The sequence below is a fragment of the Camelus bactrianus genome, chromosome 9 (genome assembly GCF_048773025.1).
Source record: "Camelus bactrianus isolate YW-2024 breed Bactrian camel chromosome 9, ASM4877302v1, whole genome shotgun sequence".
NCBI lineage: Eukaryota > Metazoa > Chordata > Mammalia > Artiodactyla > Camelidae > Camelus > Camelus bactrianus.
Window position 1 is genome coordinate 43,555,905 of NC_133547.1, and position 19,788 is coordinate 43,575,692.

At 35.1% G+C, this 19,788-nt stretch overlaps 2 protein-coding genes and 1 long non-coding RNA gene across 5 annotated transcripts in view; 1 reads left to right on the top strand and 2 right to left on the bottom strand.

Moving 5' to 3' along the window:
• RSBN1 (round spermatid basic protein 1) overlaps positions 1 to 2,514 on the bottom strand; it is a 40,519-nt gene extending 38,005 nt beyond the window's left edge. The window contains exon 1 of the mRNA XM_010968471.3: positions 1,779 to 2,514. Within this exon, the coding sequence (XP_010966773.3) occupies positions 1,779 to 2,484 (706 nt within the window). The 5' untranslated portion in view covers positions 2,485 to 2,514. The remainder of the gene's footprint in view (positions 1 to 1,778) is intronic.
• LOC123612622 (uncharacterized) overlaps positions 900 to 19,788 on the top strand; it is a 50,802-nt gene continuing 31,913 nt past the window's right edge. The window contains exons 1-2 of one of the 2 annotated variants that reach the window (XR_012509186.1): positions 900 to 1,688; positions 15,530 to 15,581. This is a non-coding gene — a long non-coding RNA (uncharacterized LOC123612622). Of the gene's footprint in view, positions 1,689 to 15,393; positions 15,582 to 19,788 lie in introns of those variants that run through there. The other variant, XR_006719907.2, reaches the window with a different exon arrangement.
• Positions 3,475 to 19,788, bottom strand: part of PTPN22 (protein tyrosine phosphatase non-receptor type 22) — a 45,310-nt gene continuing 28,996 nt past the window's right edge. For both annotated transcript variants that reach the window (XM_045506212.2, XM_010968461.3), the window contains exons 15-22: positions 17,861 to 17,944; positions 17,600 to 17,709; positions 16,505 to 16,532; positions 13,625 to 13,708; positions 13,295 to 13,407; positions 11,190 to 11,220; positions 8,990 to 9,067; positions 3,475 to 4,635 (exon numbers count right to left, since the gene is read on the bottom strand). In XM_045506212.2, the coding sequence (XP_045362168.2) occupies positions 4,571 to 4,635; positions 8,990 to 9,067; positions 11,190 to 11,220; positions 13,295 to 13,407; positions 13,625 to 13,708; positions 16,505 to 16,532; positions 17,600 to 17,709; positions 17,861 to 17,944 (593 nt within the window). In that variant the 3' untranslated portion in view covers positions 3,475 to 4,570. The remainder of the gene's footprint in view (positions 4,636 to 8,989; positions 9,068 to 11,189; positions 11,221 to 13,294; positions 13,408 to 13,624; positions 13,709 to 16,504; positions 16,533 to 17,599; positions 17,710 to 17,860; positions 17,945 to 19,788) is intronic.

The window sequence follows — 19,788 nt, forward strand, 5'->3', positions numbered from 1 at the left end:
TTTTAACTTTTAGTTTTATGTTTCTATTTGTTTTTTAAAGACATGGGCCTCTGCAATTTTCAGAGAAGTACACTGTCAATTATTATCATCTATTTGCCACTATCCCCCCATAAAAGGGGGCCAAGTCAGAAATTTTTAATGGGGTTGGCCACTGCCACTCTGATGCCAAGGAACAGGGAAAGGGTAAGCAAAGAAGTGGAAAAAATGAATAGCAAAAGGAGAAAGCAACATCATGCAGCTGGGGAATGAATCTTGAACTGGGATTCAGGAGATCCGGGTACTTCCCCCCATTAGGCCAATGATTCATTTTTTTGGCACTGTTACTAATTAACTGTGACTAGATTAGACGAGTGTCTTCACTACCTTAGCCCTGGTTTCCTCTCTTCTACAATACAAATTTGACTTGGATGATCTCTAGATTCCCTCAGCTCTGCACAGTTAAAAATACACAAAAACATGTACACACATGAAATGAGAAAGTGAGAAAAACAAAGATAAAAATAAGAGAGAGCAAGATCATTGCACACTGGTGGCGAAAACTGGCACTCCTGTCAGGCTGGCATAAGTTCTACTCCTGAGGATAAGATGTGGGTATCACCAAAGAAGATTTAATTCAATTCAATAAAAAGTTACTGAGCAATTATTTGCAACAGATTGCACTATCTGGAAGTAGCACAACAAAACAAACAAAGAAATTAACTGGCCCTAGGTTAAGACCAAATATGTCAAAGAAATCCAAGACTCACCGAACTTTGGATTGAAAGACAAAATTTCATTAACGTGCAGTAACTTAAGCGCCCCAGTATTAAGAAACACAAAAGTACTTTTAAATCTTAAGTAGATACAACTAACAAATTACATAAAATCATATACAAACATATGACATAATTAAAATTCGTATCTTCCCCTCCTTTCTTCTAAAGAGAATGTAAATAAATGCTGCAGGTACTTGGGAACAAGAAAACATTAATTTTGGTCAACCTAATTTCTCTCAAACCCACATTTAGTCCTACATTTCCTGGGCTAAATATTTTTTACTTTAGTGAGGGTTATTGGAATTAAATAAATTCTCATTTATTGTGCCAGACAACTGGAATTCTTGCCTGTACTCTCTACTACTGGACGCTTCCACTTTTCAGAGGCTGGGTTGGTTCTATTTTCTAGGATCAAAGGAAAGGGAAAACCTTCCCCACCCCTTTTCAGAGCACTAAGATTTCATATGAAAATTAAAAATGATTTTTACCTCCACATAAAAAAGAACCAAGATAAACTGCGTTTATCACTTTACAGGAGCCAAGGCAACCACTGAGTCGAGCAAATCTCTGGAAAAATTCAAACTCATTAAAGTCCCAAACCATACTCGTGAATGTTCTGAAGCAGAGGAGAGTCAATAGTAAAGCTTTCCATCAAGGAAAACAGGAAAAAGGATTCTGAGCGACAAGCCTTTACTTTGGACAGGTAGTTTTTAATACCCCACCTACTAATTCCACTCTAAGGACCGCGCGGCGCGGAAACCCTGGCGAATTTGAAAACAAACGTTGGTAAAGGCTCGGGGAGGGGGACTGGCCAGGGGGGAAGTAACTGACAGCTCGGCCTCGAAGCAAGAAGCCTCAAGTAGGTCAGACTGTGTCAACGGTTTGAAATCCAGGGTCCACCCCAGTGGGCTTAGGGGAGTACAGCAGCAGGAGGTAAGCAGAGGGCTGGCCTCTTTCAGGGCCAAAGGGGCGGGATATCGCAACAGAGAGAGCCCAAGCTCGGGGCAGTTCGCCTGCTCTCACCTCTCTTGGGGGCCTTGATGAGAGGCACTCCTCCGGTCCTCTCGCCGTTTTCCTGCTTGTCCTTGTGCTTGAGCTCTCCCGGAACGCAGGAGCTGGGGTCACCATCAGAGCCGCGGTGGTGATGGTGCTTGTGCCGCTCCTTGTGGCCCTTATGCTTGGGCCCGGCCGCGCTCACCGTCAGAGGCGAGAAGGTGAAGAGGGCCGAGGTGCCCGGGGCCGGGAGCGGGGCAGCGACAGCGGGCCCGGCGGGTGCCAGCGAAGGTGGCGGCGGAGGCGGCAGGAGCAGAGGCTCAACAGGGCCTGGGACGGTTGGGGCTGCATTCGTTGGCGGCAGCGGCCCGGGATGTTGGCGGCTGCGACGCCGCCGGTGAGGGGGAGCGAGAGGGGGGTCCTGGCTTGGCCGCCCCCGCTTCTCCTGAGACCCCCCACTGCTGGCTCGGCGCTGCCGCTTCACTCCCCGCGGCGAGACCCCAGCATGGGGTTTCTCCTTCCCCTCTTTGTCCGGCTCCTCCTGCGCCGCCGCCGCCCGTACTACGCGCACCGCTCCGACCTGCGCAGCCATTTCACCCACAAACACACATTTAAATGGCCCGACCGCCCCCCCGTCCGCGTATCGCGCAAGCGCCACCGGCGCACGGCCCGCTGGGCATTGGAGTCTCTCCCCAACCCTCCACTTCTCGGCCGTACTTCGTCCAGAGCTGAACATGCCGGAAGCGGAACTTCCCAGCCCTTCTTCGCAGGCCCCTCCAACCGAGCTCTATTGTAAAGCACCCTGGGCCGCGCAGAGCCTCACGGGAGCGGTAGTTCCCCCGCACCCACTCAGCGTCGCGGCTCGGCGAGTGGAGGAGCCGAAAGAGAGCGTGCGCCGAGTCACGCTTCGGATCGCGACGCAACCGACGCTGGGCGGAGAGTTGCCGCCAACCGACTTAACGGCCGAAACAATGTTAAAGGCTTTTCAGAGTCCGTCTGCGCGTTCCCATTATTGTCTCCGTGTGCCCCTTTCTTCATTTTACACGGAGGAGGTGGTCTCCATAGTTACTTATAAATTTCCTCTTCCTCTGGTAACCTTTGTGAGGTAAAAGAATCTCCGGCCTTTTACCCTTGGACAAGCGGTTTGATGAAGAGGAAAGGGGAACTTAATATTATCAGATGAGGGCGATTTTGCTTTAAAATCGAATGCAGCTGCAAATCAGACAGTTTTGAACCTGTTCCTGGGCACTGATTGCTATGGTTACAACTACAGGCGCGACAAGGCAGGTGCAAGAACTGCCTGCCTGGGAGCCTGGTGGGCGCCGCCCCACCTCGCCCCGCCCCACCTCACCCCGCAGTCGGGCCACATTCCCTCCAGTGCCTGGGACGGTAGCAAACATTGATTATTTTGAATACATCCCTACAGTTACCGCTCCATTCTAGATGGAAAACTGTTTCGAAATTTCTTAATGTTTTCAAATCGCACGTATAAGGTTGCATAAATTTGAGAAGTATGTCTATCAAAGAACGCTCCAGAAATCGTCCCTGCTCACCAGGGTTTCCGCCCGGAAATCTATTTACAATTTGATCGTCACTTTAGATTTTACCTCCTTGATAAAGATACTTAGAAATAATTGATTACAGTAAAGAACTCAGGGAAAATCACTGTGGTTTGGTAGCACTAGTGCCTGGAGAAATATCCGGCACAATGAACACTACAGTAAAGTTAGTTTAAAAACAAAAAGTTTATTGAGCATCTCTTGTGTATATTGCACTGCAATAAACAGGTAAAAATATTTCATCCAATATGTGCCTTCCTTGGGCTTCCTAATGAAGGATACTAAAGAACACACGGTATTTAAGTATTCCATTTCTAGGAAGTTATAGACTTTTTTAAGTTAAATCATTATGAGAACTCAGGGAAATGCTTTGTAATAATAATTACCCACTAACTTGTTACATAAAGTTAGATTTGCAAGGTCAACTTTCTTAAGATAAAGTAGATCCATATTTATATAGAAAAAAATTTAACTAGTAGTACCTCTGGTTAGTTGGATATAAACTACACAGTTTTTATATAGGAACTTTGAAATGAAAAAAAAATGCTACCAAAAGACAACTACTTTATTGATTATTCTTCCAAATTTGGCAATTGAATAGCTGGCTATAGCTTATCAGGAATGTAACTGAACATCTTGTTAATTGGTATATCCAAATAAAAGAATGATTACTGTCTTTAAAGACTATTACGTTCATATATATTTTATTCTCTTATTAAATATGACTTCTTCTCTTACTATTCTTATTTCCCACAACATTTGGAAAGATGTGCAAGATGTACTCCATTTAGGCAAACATAACTCCCAGGGAATAGTCATTGTTACAAGCAGTAATTTTGTACTGCAAACACAAAGTAAGATTTTTAAAAACACTTTTTATAGTAACATCTGGCAATATGCACATTTAATTGAGATCCAATCTTACAACTCTTTCAAAGTCTTATATATTTACGTAGAAAAGTAAAATAGAATAAAAATAGCTTCCAAAAATGAAAAATAAGTCCATTCTAAAACTCTCATACAGCATTCTCTATACGTAAGCTCAAATGACAAATTCTTATTTGTGATTTCCAACGCAATGTAAATGAGATGAAAGTATAAAACTTCTGGCATTTATTTGCGTATTGCTTTTCTTTTAAAAACTATTAATGCATTACCATATCTTAATTGTTGATATTATGAATATAGAGTACTTATTTTAGCTAGCAGTATTCCAGTAGTTTTATCTGCAGGTGCACGTGCAGCCTGTATTCCAAAGTTGTGTTAAATATTCCACGATGGTGGTGGGTTCCTTGGTCCTTTGGGTTTTGAAAAACGATTTGCAAAACCTGGGAACAAAAATGAAATTGAATGAAGAAAGATTTCTTAAATAGAAATGAATACTTGATTTTAGAGTGTATTATAACATATGCAAATATATGGATTTTTTTCAAAACGTTAGGCAGCATCTTTGATCAGTTTAGTAGTAGATTTAGTAGTAATAGATTGTAACTTATTAAAATCTATTACTCATAATTAAATTAATGCTTAAATGATAATAATAGAATTCTAATAACATTAAAATGTATAGAACACTTACAAACTTAATAATGGTAATAATTAGATGAAGAACCCTGGTTATAATAGCCTTTGGTAGTTCAGTATATAGTATCCTTTTTCCCACATCTATTGAGATATTACTGATATGTATGTTTATATATGACATATGTAAGTTAAAGGTGTAGAACATTATGTTTTGATACACGTATATATTGTGAAACTATTACCATATTAAGGTTAGTTAACACCTCCATCCCCTTACATAATTACCTTTTTGTGTGGTGATTACATTTAAGATTTACTATTTTAATAGCTTTCAAGTATATAATATAGTATTGTTAATTATAGTCACCATGCTGTATGTTACGTCTCCCAAACTTACTCATCTTATAGCTGGAAGTTTGTGTTCTTTGACTGAACTTTCCCCGTTTCCCCCACTTCCTAGCCCATGGCAACCATCATTCTACTCTGTATTTCTATGAGCTCAGCTTTTTTAGATTCCACATATAAGTGAGAACATACAGTATTTGTCTTTCTCTATCCAATTTACTCCACTTAGAATAATGCCCTCCAGGTCTATCCATGATGTCACAAAAGGCAGGATTTCCTTCTTTTTTTGTGAATGAATAACAAATATATACACATTCATGTATATAATATTTAATATACATATGTGTATACATAGAGTTGGCCCTTTCTATCCATAGATTCTGCATCCACAGATTCCACATGTGCAGAGTCAACCAACAATGGATCAAAAATACTTGAAAAAAAATTTTCCAGAAAGTTCCAAAAAGCAAAACTTGAATTTGCAATTCACCAACAACTATTTGCACAGCATTGACATATGTTAGGTATTATAAATAATCTAGAGATGATTTAGAATAAATGGGAAGGTATAGGTAGGTTATATGCAAATACTAGAATAAACGGGAAGGTATAGGTAGGTTATATGCAAACATTTTATATAAAGGACTTGAGCATCCTTGGATTTTAGTATCCATGGAGGCCCTGGAACTAATCCCCTGCGGATACCAAGAATTTTCCACTGTGCAGGGGGTGGCCACCCTTAACCCCATGTGTTCAAGGGTCAACTGTATACATATCTCTCACATTTTCTTTATCTATTTTTCTGTAAGTGGACACTTAGGTTGTTTCCATGAACTGGCTATTGCAAATAATGCTGGAACAAATATGGGTTGCAAATATCTTTTCTGAGATAATTTCATTTCCTTCAGATATATATTCAGAAGTGGGATTGCTGGTATATGGTAATTCTGTCTTTAATTTTTTGAGGAACTTCCATAGTGACTGTACCAATTTAAATTTCCATCAACAGTACACAAAAATTCCCCTTTCTCCATAGACTCACCAACACTTGTCTCTTGTCTTTTTGATAATAGCCATTCTAATAGGTGTGACGTGATATCTCATTGTGTTTTCAGTTTGCATTTCCCTTATGATTAGTCATGTCAAACATCTTTTCATGTGCCCGTTGACCATTTACATGTCTTTTCTGGGAAAAATGTCTATTCAAATCCTTTGCCTATTTTTTAATCTGATTGTTTGGCTTTAAAAAAAGTATCTTTTATCTTTGTCTTTTTACACACCACTCACTCAGCAAAAAAACAAAATTGGAAAATTTAAATTTCAGAAAAATAAGCACTATTACTTTAGAAAATTTATCATATCAAATTCAGTTATACTTCTACTTCGACCCAGAAAGCCCTCAATTTACTAAGGGATTATCTTTTAAAAGATTAGAAAAAATAAAGTAATAAACAATCCTGAAAAACTAAGTATTTTTATTTATCTTTCTCCCTTAAACACTCCTCACTGATTCTCCCCCAACACACACACACACACACACACACACACACACACACACACACACACACGAAAGACGAGGAAATTTTGCATAACCAAGATGGCCTATTTCTGGGTACCTTCAAAATATATGCACATTGATGACATATTCTTTATAACTTTAACAACATGACTTTCTTTTTCTTTGATGGAGTTTATTTTCAAGGTACTCTTACACTTAGCAACTTTTAAGGGCTCAAATTGAGCAACAAAACTTTGAAATACAAAGAGAAAACAGAGAATGGAAAACTCAAAGATGATTAGTTTCATCCTCTTACAAAATTGTGGGTATTATATAACTTTTAGAACTGATGAAAAGGATCAGATGAGATATTTGTTAAAGTATCCAGCGCAATGCCTGGCACGTGGTAACAACTCAAATGTTGCTTAAAACTGAACCACAAAAAACTATACCAAAACTAGAAGAAAAGGAGATTAGGTAATAGGAAAGGAAAAGAAGATAAAAACAAGAAACCCACTAAAATCAAATTTATTACTGGTGGTGGTTAAAAAAAAATCGGGGGAGGGGGCATATTGCCTAGTTCATGCACATTTTACTCCTCTGAGTGGTAAATGAGAAGATAGAAGGAAAACTATTTCATGTTAGTTTCACACGATAGTCACAAAATCATCCAGAGAGCTTGATTGTAACCCAGGTGGACTGAGAATAGAAGTCATAATGTAATATGAAAGTACTAAGTATCTGAAATTTGAGGATCTTTTTCACTGATCAATTCTTAATAATTTAGAATAGTAGTGAACTACATTTTTTGCATGTAGGCCAATTCAGGAAAAATAAAAATGTCTATAAACCACAAAATTTTTTCATTCAAATATACTTTTTGAGTAAAATATCCTATAATGCCTCCTTTATAGAAGAGAACCAATGGAAAAGTTGTCCTGCTTTTTAAGTAGGTAAAATGTTCAACTTTAAGAAGAAACAGCATGGAGGCAGCTCTCTAATATTTTAGCCTTATTTTAGATCACAGATTGTTGTAAAGTTTAGATGAGCCATGAGTTACTCAAGTGGTATCACTGATTGAGAGAAAAGAAGGAAGCAAGGGATATTTGTATTCCAGGAAAAGTTTAGTGGTTTTTTAATAGGTTATATAATATTCTATGTGAATTTTTTAATGATTTCATAAGAATAATAACTTTTTTCTAATTATAATATTTTAAACCTTAGAGTTAATGTAAGCGAAATAAAAATTTTAAACCCATGAAAAGATCCAAAGATTCTAGTTAAATACATTGCCACGGTGAGATAGGGACAGTAATCCAGGTGCGGCGGAGATTACTACGTGTCCACCAAATCTTTCCTTGCTTTTTCTTCAGGAATAGAATAGTATATGGGAAGCTGCCTGCCCAGCATTATTGCATTTCCCAGTGTCTTTTACAATTTAGATATAGCACATGTGTAAGTTCTCTTCAACGAAATGTGAGCCAATGTGATATTGCCTCTTCCAGGCCAATGTCTGAAGACCAGAAGAGAAGGTCACACCTCATCCACATTTTTCTCTCATCTTCTTGCCACCTGCAGTCTGAGTGTGGCAGCAACAATTTTGGTCATTCAGGTAATGACAATACCATAGAGCAGCAGTTCTCAGGGTGTGGTCCCAGGGAGGGGACCCACTGGAAGTCCCCCCAGATCTTTTCAGGAAGTCTGCTTTTTGGTTATAATAAACTTTAGTAATAATATCCCATATTATTTGCTATACTACTTACAAAAAAATTGTAGTATATATGATACTATCTAAATAGTATGATGGATTTATGTCATATAGAGTAATAGAATGCTTAATATAAAATTATCATTAAAGTTTATAACATATTTAGGAGCGATTGGGCAAACAGTTCCTTTAAACTGTCAGAATTGTGCTTCAGCTCCTACTGTGCAGTGAGTTATACAAGATTAGGTAGCAGCACCTGCTCTTCTTTTCATCACACTTGTATTTTTTTTTTTGTAACTTTGATTAGATATGAACCAGAGTATTATAGCACCTCAGAATTTCTTCATACATTCATCTACCACATGTCAACATGATCATGGTCATTTGGTTACCTAGCTTGATTTTCCCCATATGCTAGGTAATTCAGGCCTGTGTAAGCTGTTAGAAGTAGCTTAGGTCAAAAATAAAAAGGTAAATGGAAAAAATGTAAATATAAGGATTTATATATGCAATCTTAAATCATATTAAAAGTGTATCTTTTATACTGTAAATAAATAATTAAGATAAATTAAAAAAAAAAAAAACTGCTGGAAAGTAACACACATACCAAAATTCAGGAGGGAGCTGGAGTTCTTTGACTGAACAGAGTCTGCAGGCTTGTTTGGTGAGGAAGAAATACACATACCTAAAATCAAAAGAAAAAATGTAAGGGGAAGAATAAAGAGACACTGAGACCACATAAGTATTGAGGCTAAACATTTCCTCCAAATTAATTAATGCTCCTACATAAACATATCACTATCAATTAAAACAAAATATAGATGCTTACAAATGGGTTGATACTATAATTTTCTCATTTACATATATATATATATATTTTTTTAAAGGTTTCTTTCTTTGCAAACAGATTCTTTATATATCACCCAAATGGATCAGGATCCATTTTATTGTGAATCAGTTTTTTCTGGGATTCAGATCTTGGCTTTCAATTGCATCTTTGCACTCTGACCACTCAGTACACTTTTAAGTTATTCGTTCTCCACATTATTTCACCTATGGCAAATCTGTGATTTTTCTTGTACCATCCTCTACTCCTAGAATATCTTTCTTCATTTTCAGCCTACTTTTTTTCCCATTATAGGTGATTCTATTTAGGCCCAGAATCTCCCAAAAGCATTGTTATGTTTCTTTGTTTTGCTATTTTGGCTACATATAGGCAGACTTAAAAATATATTTCTCTTCCCAGCACCTTAGTACATTCACGTATCAGTTTCCGCACAATTTTGAAAACAATCCAGTGAAAAACATGATCCATATTTTGCACAAGCACTGTCCAGGAGCAAAAAAAAGATAATTTCAGGCTTGTATAAACTTTCTAAGAAACAGTACGTGGTGGAGGAGAAACTATTAATTATTCACCTTTTTTTGTTATCAACATTTTCAGAATGTAGCAGGAGGACTACGTATATGTTTGTAAACACATACATAATACTAAGATCCTAGAAACACCTTTTCCTGGAACTACCTGAGTATTAGTCACTAGAGTAAATCATGAATTTCAATGTGCCAGGCATTGGGCTAGGCACTGACTACAGAGACATAAATAAGAAGTAGGCGAAGGTGAGAAAGTTCAGCAGATAGCAATCATGCCTATACTGCATATGAGCTAAGAATTGTATACATCCTTCAGAAAGAAAACAACTGTCCCAAAAGGAAATAATGGGGTTTTTTTACAACTGGAGTCAAAGATTTTGCATAGGTATCTCTCAGAGTGAACTCTTTTGCATATTGGCTTGTCATAGATATTTTTATGCTGCCTGCCCAGCATTAATTCCTTCTTATAATAGAACTTGTATTTTCCTTTAGGAAACCACCCTTCTCCAATTTTCAGCTCCCATACTTCTCGTGGAGTTGATTCTATCCTTAGATCAAGGAACTGACCCATGACTAGGGCTTTGGTACTTTGCCATGGTCACACCAGTTGTTTAGCTCTTACCTCATTCCTTACTGGTCAGGGTCCACGTGTAACAGTTGTTAAATATTAGATATGACACTGTCCTCTTAATCAGAGCATTGAATGTATTGGCAATAATTGGCTTAGGGGTAGGCAAATGAACAAAGCCAAGATAATCAGGCCCAATCAACATTAGTCATCAGGCTGTTACTTGAACAACCAAGAAAGAGCTCATTTTTTCAACATAAGCCTGAAAACACATGGTAAAAGCCTGCCTATGAGTAAGCTAACACAGAGTGAAACAGAGTTGGAAGATATGGAATGAGAGATTAGGGCCTAATTACATCATTTGAACTCTTGGTCACAAGCCAATAAATCCCCTGCTTAAGCAAATAATTGTCTGCTTAAGTTAGCTTAATTTGGGTTTTCTGTCACTTGCAACTGAAGGATTTCTTAGCAATTAAAATTTCCCACCAAAAGTAGTCATTAGGCACCACAGCTGACACCTTAAACTCTTGTCACTCTATAATTCATTCTCCATACAGCAGCCAGAATGATCTTTTCAACAAACATGTAATCTTTGTCTAGAACACTTTTGTGATTTCCCACTGGGTCATTAACACGGCCTATAAGGATCTAACTACCTCTCGTCTCTACCATCTTTTCAGACATACCTTACTCCTTTTTCCTCATAATACCCAGCGTAGTACAAGTCTGGGGGTGATTGTTCTGATACATAGGACCCTAGCAAGGCTCTGTTTAGGAATAATATTGCTTTTTTTTTTCCACAGATGGTTATAAAAGAGAAAATTACATAGTGGTATATATATTCTAAAAAAAAGTAAAAACTTACTCTTTTTCATGTTTCGCAAAATTTTCAAACTCTACAAAAATGAAGAAAAGGAAAAAGTTAGGTTTTTTCCCTGTGAAATCTAAAATAATTTAATTAACTAGAAATATAAACTTCAGCCAAAAGGATTAGTTTCTTTAAAAATGGCTATCAAAATTATTTTTCTATCTTGCCATTTTTAATTCAGTGCAAAGTCTCCACTTGATTTTATCTTGTTATTTTTCCCACCTTTGTAAGAATCACACTATGTATTTAGAAATAGTGCTATCGCTATATCAGGGGAAAAGATAATTTTTGATAATTTTTTTGTTTCTCGTATAGGCTATTCTAATAAATTAACTGTGCTCTTCAAGGGCAGGTAGATGGTCCTTTATGACCTTTCTGTTTTCCTACCACTTAACAGAAATGTAATCTTCTTCATAATAGATATTTAATAAATTCTTTTTGAAATATTTTATTTATATTTTTAGAAATCGATTATTTCTAATTCAAAATATCCTGGTAAAAATGCTCCCATTCTTATTCTCCATTTACTTAGTTTCTAACCCTCTTCCTGCAGGTAACCATTGTTGTTGGTAGTTTCTTATGTATCCTTTTAGAGATCTTTATGAATATATAATATAAATATAGGTCATATTTTCACCCTTTTATGTAAAAGTTAATAAAATATATAAAAGTATATTGAGAGAGTCCTCATTCTTTTTTTAGCTGCGTAGAATTCCAGTGTATGCATATACCATGATTTATGATTTATTTAATCAGTTCCCCTAATGATTGACATTTATGTTCCCAATTGTCTGCCCTTATAAATAATGGTATAATGAATACCCAGTGTACATTTTATTTCATGTACGTGCAAGCATGTTTGTAGGATAAATTCCTAGAAGTGAAATTGTTGCATCCAAGGGTATATACATTCGTAATTTTGATAGATGTTGCTAAATTGTCCTCCATAGAAGTTACACCACTTGACATTCCCACCAACAGTGCAAGAGTGGACTTATTTTCCCGTAATCTGCCTAATGGAGAGTGTAGTCAAAATTTGGAATATGCCATTCCAAACACATAAAAAACAGTGTGTCACTGTGGTTTTAATTTGTACTTCTCTTATTATGAGTGAGGTTGAACATATCAAATGTTTAAAGGGCAGATTATGCACATTTACAATCATATGTATTTTTACTTACTTTTCTTTCAGGGTTGTTATGTTCTATGAATTTCTAGGATCTCTTTATATATTAATAAAAGATAGTCCTTTGACTATGATGCAATTGCTGATTTTTTTTCTCCAATTTAGTCTCTATCTTTTGATTTTTAAGGTGATTTTTTGGTTTGTTTTGTCAGGCAGAAATTTTGTTTTATTTAATTGAATTTATAAATCTCTCTCTTTATGGCTTCTGGACTTTGAGTCATCGTTATAAAGGTCATACTACTCCCAGGTTGTAAAATAATCTTTCCAAGTTTCTTTAGTACTTTGATGGGTTGTTTTTTGATTTGTTTGTACCTTGTTTTTTTTTTTTTTTTTTTTAACATTTAAATCTTTTATCCATGTAGAATATATGCTGGTATAGCTGTGAGGTATGAATCCTATCTCTTTTCCCTCCAGGTGGTTACCCAGTTGACCCAACAACAGTGATCAAAACAGCCAACTTTAATCCATGATTTGAAAGGCCCCCTTCATCATATACTAAATTCCTATACATATTTGGATCTATTTCTGGACTTTTCCTTCTGCTCTGTTGGTTTGTGTTTCTTTTCATACACCAATATCATACCATTTACTATGTTTTAATATTTGGTAAGGCTACCTTCCTTTTACTTTTTTCCTCCTCCACCCCTCTTTTTTTTTTTTTTTTTTTGGAATCAGTCTAGTTTTGGGGGGAAAAAAAGTTGATATTTTTATTGGGCATGCTTTAAACTAAGTTGTATTTTTTTTCTTTTTGGTTTCCCTCCATTAATTTTTATTGTTGTGAGATCAACAACCTATATTAGTGAAGATATTTAGTCTAAATTTCCATCTTAATGCTGGCAGCCCAGGGTTGGAGTGGCAGCAATGGGGACACTTTCAGTAATGGAAAACCTCTGGCATAAACTCCTATCTTCTTTACCTTACTCCTTGTGAAACTTTTTCCAGGAGTCTTCAATGTCTGTTTTGAAGATGAATTTTCCATGGTGTTAGGATAGCTAGTAGAACAAGTCAATATAGATTGATCCTGTACACCTGAAAAAAATGTTTTGTTATTATATTCAATAATTCTTAGCTTAGCTTTTTTACACATTATTTTTGCAATACACTATGGGTTTTTTAATGTATTATTTTGATCTTATTTGATCACTCTTTGTACCTTTTCCATTTATTTTACCTTTTCCTACTTTATTGTTAATCTTTTAATAGTCTCATTTCTATAACTTTTTTGAGAGAGAATATTGCCACTTACAATCTTCATCAGCAAGAAGGAAGGACTCTAGGGTTCTTTCTGGCAGAGGAGGTGGCAGAGGAGAAGAACGATCTTGATGTAGATCTATGAAAAGAATAGTATACAACAAAGCAAAAATCCATCAATTAGAAGTCTTAAGTCAAGATTCCTTTTTGGTTTTGCATAACTTTTCCAGTTTTTCAATATTATCCCACAAAAACCAAATAAAAAATTATCTGAACAATGACTGAGCCTCAAGAACTTTGTTGTTCTAGCTCTTTAGCCAGTGACCCTATGCTTCGTCACAAACGTGTAACTTACTTACAAACATATTCTTCCAAAGAAATTGAAACTGAATTTAATCAAGCTTCTAGTTCTTACTACAATTTTACAGAGACTCCTGGAGATAGAGGAACATGTTAAATAAAATCATCAGGATACAAACAGCCAAATCCAGAATATTAGCTGTCTTAAGAACAAATAGTGGGGGGAGAGTATAGCTCAAGCAGTAGAGTGCATGCTTAGCATGTATGAGGTCCTGGGTTCAATCCCCTGTATCTCCTCTAAAAATAAACAAACACAAACAAACAAAACCTAAGTACCTCCCTCACCAAAAAGGAAAAAATTTTTAAAAAAGAACAAATGGCCTATTCAACAGCTTAATAGCATGAGAAATATAAAAAGAACTGTTACAAACTTTAAAAGACTTAAGAAACATATAAAGCAAATGCAACATGTAGACTTTATTTGAATCCAGCTTCAAATAAACCAACTGTAAAAAGACATTTTTGAAACAATTTGAGAAAATTGAACAAAGTTGGGATATTAAATAATATTAAGGGATTATTATTAATTTTATTAGTGTGATTGATGCTATTATGGTAGGTTTTGAATGTGTGTTTGAAATTTTCCATAATAAGAGAATTTTAAATAGTAGAGCTACTTTCCCACAATGCAAGTGCTAAAGATACAAATGTTGTTCTGTTTACATAGGCTTCTTGTTACACAGTGCTAAGTTTAATTGTATGCTTTATTAATGTCTTTTGAAAATGAATATGTGGTTAAGTGCTAGAGTTTGTCTTTGCTCATTGGGCTTTTTAGGTCTTAGGATTTATCTACAGAACAAATTCTTTTGTTTATTCCTTATACGCTGGGTAATATGCAAAAGTAAGGTACAATACTTCCAGCATCTAGTATAATAACTGGCATACAGTAGACATTTAATAAATATTTGATAACTGCTCTGAAGTAGCTTATCTTTCAGTTTGCTTTTAGGAAATATTCTGAGAACTATAAATTTCAAGTAATAAAATCCTGCCAAATCCCTTCCTAAAATACCATTTTCATCTCAATATTCCCCTGATGAAGAACCTACAATGGTTATTACTTACTGAATTAAATCTAAATTCTTCTGCCAGCTTTGTGTGTGCGTGATAAAATACACATAACAAAATTTGCCGTTTATGATATTTTGTACATTTACAGTGATGTGCAGTCATCACCACTATCTAGTTCCAAAATATTTTCATTGTCCCGGAAAGAAACTCCACACTCATTTAGCAGTCGCTCCCCATTTCCTCCAGATTAGACTGGCAACCACAAATCTACTTTCCCTATACACAGATTTGCCTGTTCTGGATATTTCATCCACCTAGCTTTTAAATCCTTCAGCATCTTCCCACATTTCATCTGTCCAAATTTATTTTCCATAATTCCCTAAAATAGAACTTCTGTTACAATTAACCTACTTACCATTTCTCTGTACCCATCATGCTTATTTTTACCTTTGAGTCACTATTACCCTGATCCCTGCTCCTGGAACTCTCTCCTTTTTCCTCTGACTATCCATATTCTTAAATTTCTTTCTTCTACTCAGTGAAGGCTTTTCTAAACACTACAGTGATATCTTCTTTTTTTTTTTTCCAGACTCCTGGTGATTATAATCAGTGCCACAAAGATTATCACTTAATGGTACCAAGTGAGTATTAATTTTGTCTACCCAACTTGAATAGATACATAAGCATTAAGCAGTGCCCTTTCTTATATATCCTGTGTATTCTAACACTGTATAAGGCACACAGAACTTGCTTAGGAAATGTTCATTTAATAATTCCCTAATAAAAATGATAATAGATAACATTTAATGAGAGTTTATTACTTGACAACCACTGTGCTAAAAGCTTTATATGCATTATCTCACTAAGTAGTCACAAAAATCCTCTTAGAAGGGAGTTCTGTTATCCTCATATAAATGAGAAGAATTGATGAAGTATATAATTTAACCAAGGTTATACATTTTGATCACTATTTGTAGGCTAGGGATTTGAATTAAAGTCCACCTGTCTCCAAAGCCCATGCTTTTTAACCAATTATTATACTACTATTTATGGATTTGAATAATATGTTACTATGAATAAATATGTTAAGAGCAACTACTACCTGTTATAATGTATGTAAAGTACCTATCAGTGCTCAGTAAATGTTCTCTGCTGATGTTGTTCAACATATAAATTAAGTAGGAAAGTACTGGAGAAGCAATAGCAAGTTTAAGACGTTAAGTGGCCAGAAATAATTTTTTAGAATCACACTGTTAACAATGATAAAACCAACAAAATGGAACTGCTGCAAAGTTTTAAGAGATGGTATCTGAAATAGTTTGTTCTTTTTTTTAAAGGCTTATATATTAAGGAGCAGAATTCTAACATCCTGTCTTCACCTTGCCTTTAACAAAACAAAACTACTAGCCTGGGAAAACCAGAAATGAATCAATAAATAGTGGAAGCTATTAATGGAAACCATGCCATCTCCTGAGATGAATTACTCTAAACTTAATGAGCCATTCTTACAGTACAAATTCTTAGGGCTAAATGTCATCCAAAGTCAAAGGAAAATTTTTTTTACCTGATTCGGTACTCTGGAGTTTTATACTCTGAAAAAAAAAAAGAAAAAGAAAAAGTCAAAAAGAATATGTATACAAATTTACAAGCTCCAAGCAATTAATAGTATAATAGAGATAGCAATGAAATGTTGACCCTATTTTTCCTAATTTATAAGTGTGCTGAGCTATGAAAGGTCATCAACTCTTACAGTGATTTTTATATGTATGGTAATTGGTCCTAAATTGATCTTTTTTGTACTTATTTCCTTCCTACTCAGAACATTCCTCTGAAAATTTAATTCAAGGTAAGTTATTGAAATTGAAGTTACTTCATGACACTAGAAAAGTAGTGATTTTTCTTTGCTCTAGGAGTTAAGATAAAGACTATTAACAATAATAATAACAATTACTAGTAAATTAAAAGTGTAATTTAAAAGGTAGAGAATTTTTGCCTATCGGCACTGCAACTGTAGGCATGTTTAAATGTTTTAATCACCTTTCTGATCTCTGAAATTTTAAGATAGTTGGTTCATAGAATTATATTCAAATATATAACAGATTGGTGAAAGTGTAGGTGTTTCTTCTAGAAGCATGGAACATTATTCCAAAAGGTTTATCTTAAATAATAAAGACATCTGTCATTTACCAAAAAACCACACTTAATAATATATTATTACAGTTAACATGATACAGCCTATCAGATGACTATTATGAACAAGCAACCTACTTATGAAACATTTATTTCTGCCTTAACTGTCCTTCAAGAATCAGCTCAAATATTTCCTCCAACCTGAAGGGATCGCTCACATTTTCGAAGCTCTTATCTCTCATATGGCACTGATTAAATTTGCCTTATTATAATAAATACAGACAAAAAGACTCCTGTACACATCCTGTATCTCCATTGCTAAACTGTAAGCATCTTAAGGGTAATAATTGTGTCTTATACATCTTTTTTATTCCTCCACATTCTCTAGCACATGGTTTTATAAGTAGTATCAGCTTAATATTTATTAAGTGATAGGTGTAAAAAATAAAAGGAATAGGACTATGGTCTATTGAGTTCAAATGAGTAGAGTCAGAAAAAAGTTCTTGACCGTGTTTGGTCTAAGTCTTACCAAATCATCAGATTTCTTTGATTCAGATGTTCCACTACATTCTAGTGATATTCCAGCTTTTACCTTCACAGCTGAAGATAAAGATTTGGGAACACTCATTGGGAATTCTCCTGCAAAAAAGTAAATATGTTTCAACTCTTAGAAATGTTTTAATTTTGGAGAGCAAATGTTACTTAGCAATGGTACACAGAACATTGAAAGGATCTGAGAAGTAAGCTAGTTAATCTACACTTCATCTCACACTTACTGAACTGTACTCACCAGCTTCCTCTACCACAATAAAAGATTCGGGTGTCCGCTTAGGAAGTGGAGGGGGGATTTCATCATCTATCCTTGTAGAAGTTGCTATCCCAAAATGTCAGAAATATAATCACAAATTTTAATTAGAAAAATTTTAAAAAACCCTTATATTCTAATCTTGGTACAAATTATATCAAGCAACATTAAAATATTTAAGCTGGCATCTGTTCACTCAAAGAAAAAGCGAAATAAATTCTCTTATCCTAAGTTGGAAACCCACAAGGTTTTTGATTCTTCTTCAAAATTTATCACTTCTTTTAAAATCCCAGAAGTATTTTGATTAATTCATCAAGTATCAGTTAATATAATATAAAACATTACATTAATTTAGGAAGCTTTGGATTGTTTTCTGCATAACTCTTGCTTTTTGTTTTACATAGACTATTACAATGCAGCATCGTGAAGCACTTTGACATGACAGACTCAATTACAGATTTTAGTAACAATGAAGAAGATGGATATTTTTCCTTTTCCAAAACAATGATATAACAGTGTTTTCTATATTTCTACAGAAATATTCAGAATTTTTACAGAAAATCGCAAATGCTATTATAAGAAACTGCCACCAGATGGCACACATGTCAATGTTGCTACAATCCTTAAAGATAAGGATTTGTTTTTGTTTTTGTTTTTTTTTCCACCGGAGATCTTTTTTTTTTTTTAATTGACATATAGTCAGTTTACAATGTTAGTTTCTGGTGTACAGCATAGTGACTCAGTTATACATATACAGATATATATTCCTTTTCATACTCTTTTTCATTATAGGCTATTACAAGGAATTGAATATAGTTCCCTGTGCTATATAGTAGGCCCTTTTGTTTATTTTATTTATAGTAGTTAGTATCTGCAAATCCCAAACTCCCAATTTATCCCTCCACTCCCCTCTTCCTTCCTGATAACCTTAAGTTTGTTTTTTATATGGATTTGTTTTTTAATGTTGATACTCAGAGAAGTTTAACATATTATGGGTATCTAGAAAAATAAAATTTCTTTTTAAATTGGAAAACAAGATCAAAGTATATAAACAATCAAAAAAGGAACTAGATCTAGATAAAATATTTTTATAACAAAACTATGCATCTACTGGGAAACTATATAGTAAATAATATTATAGAGAAAAACTTTATTTACTACTTGGGTAGAATGTTCTTTATAAATTTCTGATGATATACCTAAGAGAGCTAAACTTGCTCTTTGCTTTCCTTCATCTTCTTCCATATTAAACTATTATAATTATCTAATGGAATACTTACTTCTACTTTTAAATCACTAAGTAAAATAAAATAATATGTATAATATGCAAAAAAAACCCCCAAATTATAAAAGAGATAAAGCATGAAAGTAAAGGTTTATATATGATTAAAATACTACACAGAATACTGAACACATATTTTCATCTATTACGTTATTATAAAAGGACAAGAGGAAATCACATCCTTCTCTTCCAATGCCTGCAGGAAGAGAATTCAATTCTTCAGCAATCTGTTAAATTTAGTATAGCCACATGATTCTCCAAAAAAAATTCTGAGTGACCATGTGGTGCTGTTGATTAAAGCTTTTCTGATGTTCTTTTAAAAGTTGCTTCTGCATATTAAGGATAAATTTTTTACTTTTGATAGACACTTCTAAGAAGGAGGATTGCTGCCTTTAAAAGCACTCCTGCTCGTATAGGTCTTATACCAGATCTGACTGTCTCCACTGCTGCTTGTTTCATGGAATATTACATATTTGTTATTGTTATCTTCAACTTATCATATCATCAAAACACTCCTGGAGTTTATTTATTTGAGAAGGAGAAGGAAGCAGAGAAGGGCAAGGGGGAGGGTGAGATGAAACCAAATCTTACAGAAACAAAGTCAAGTCTAAAATGCCATACACACGAAAAC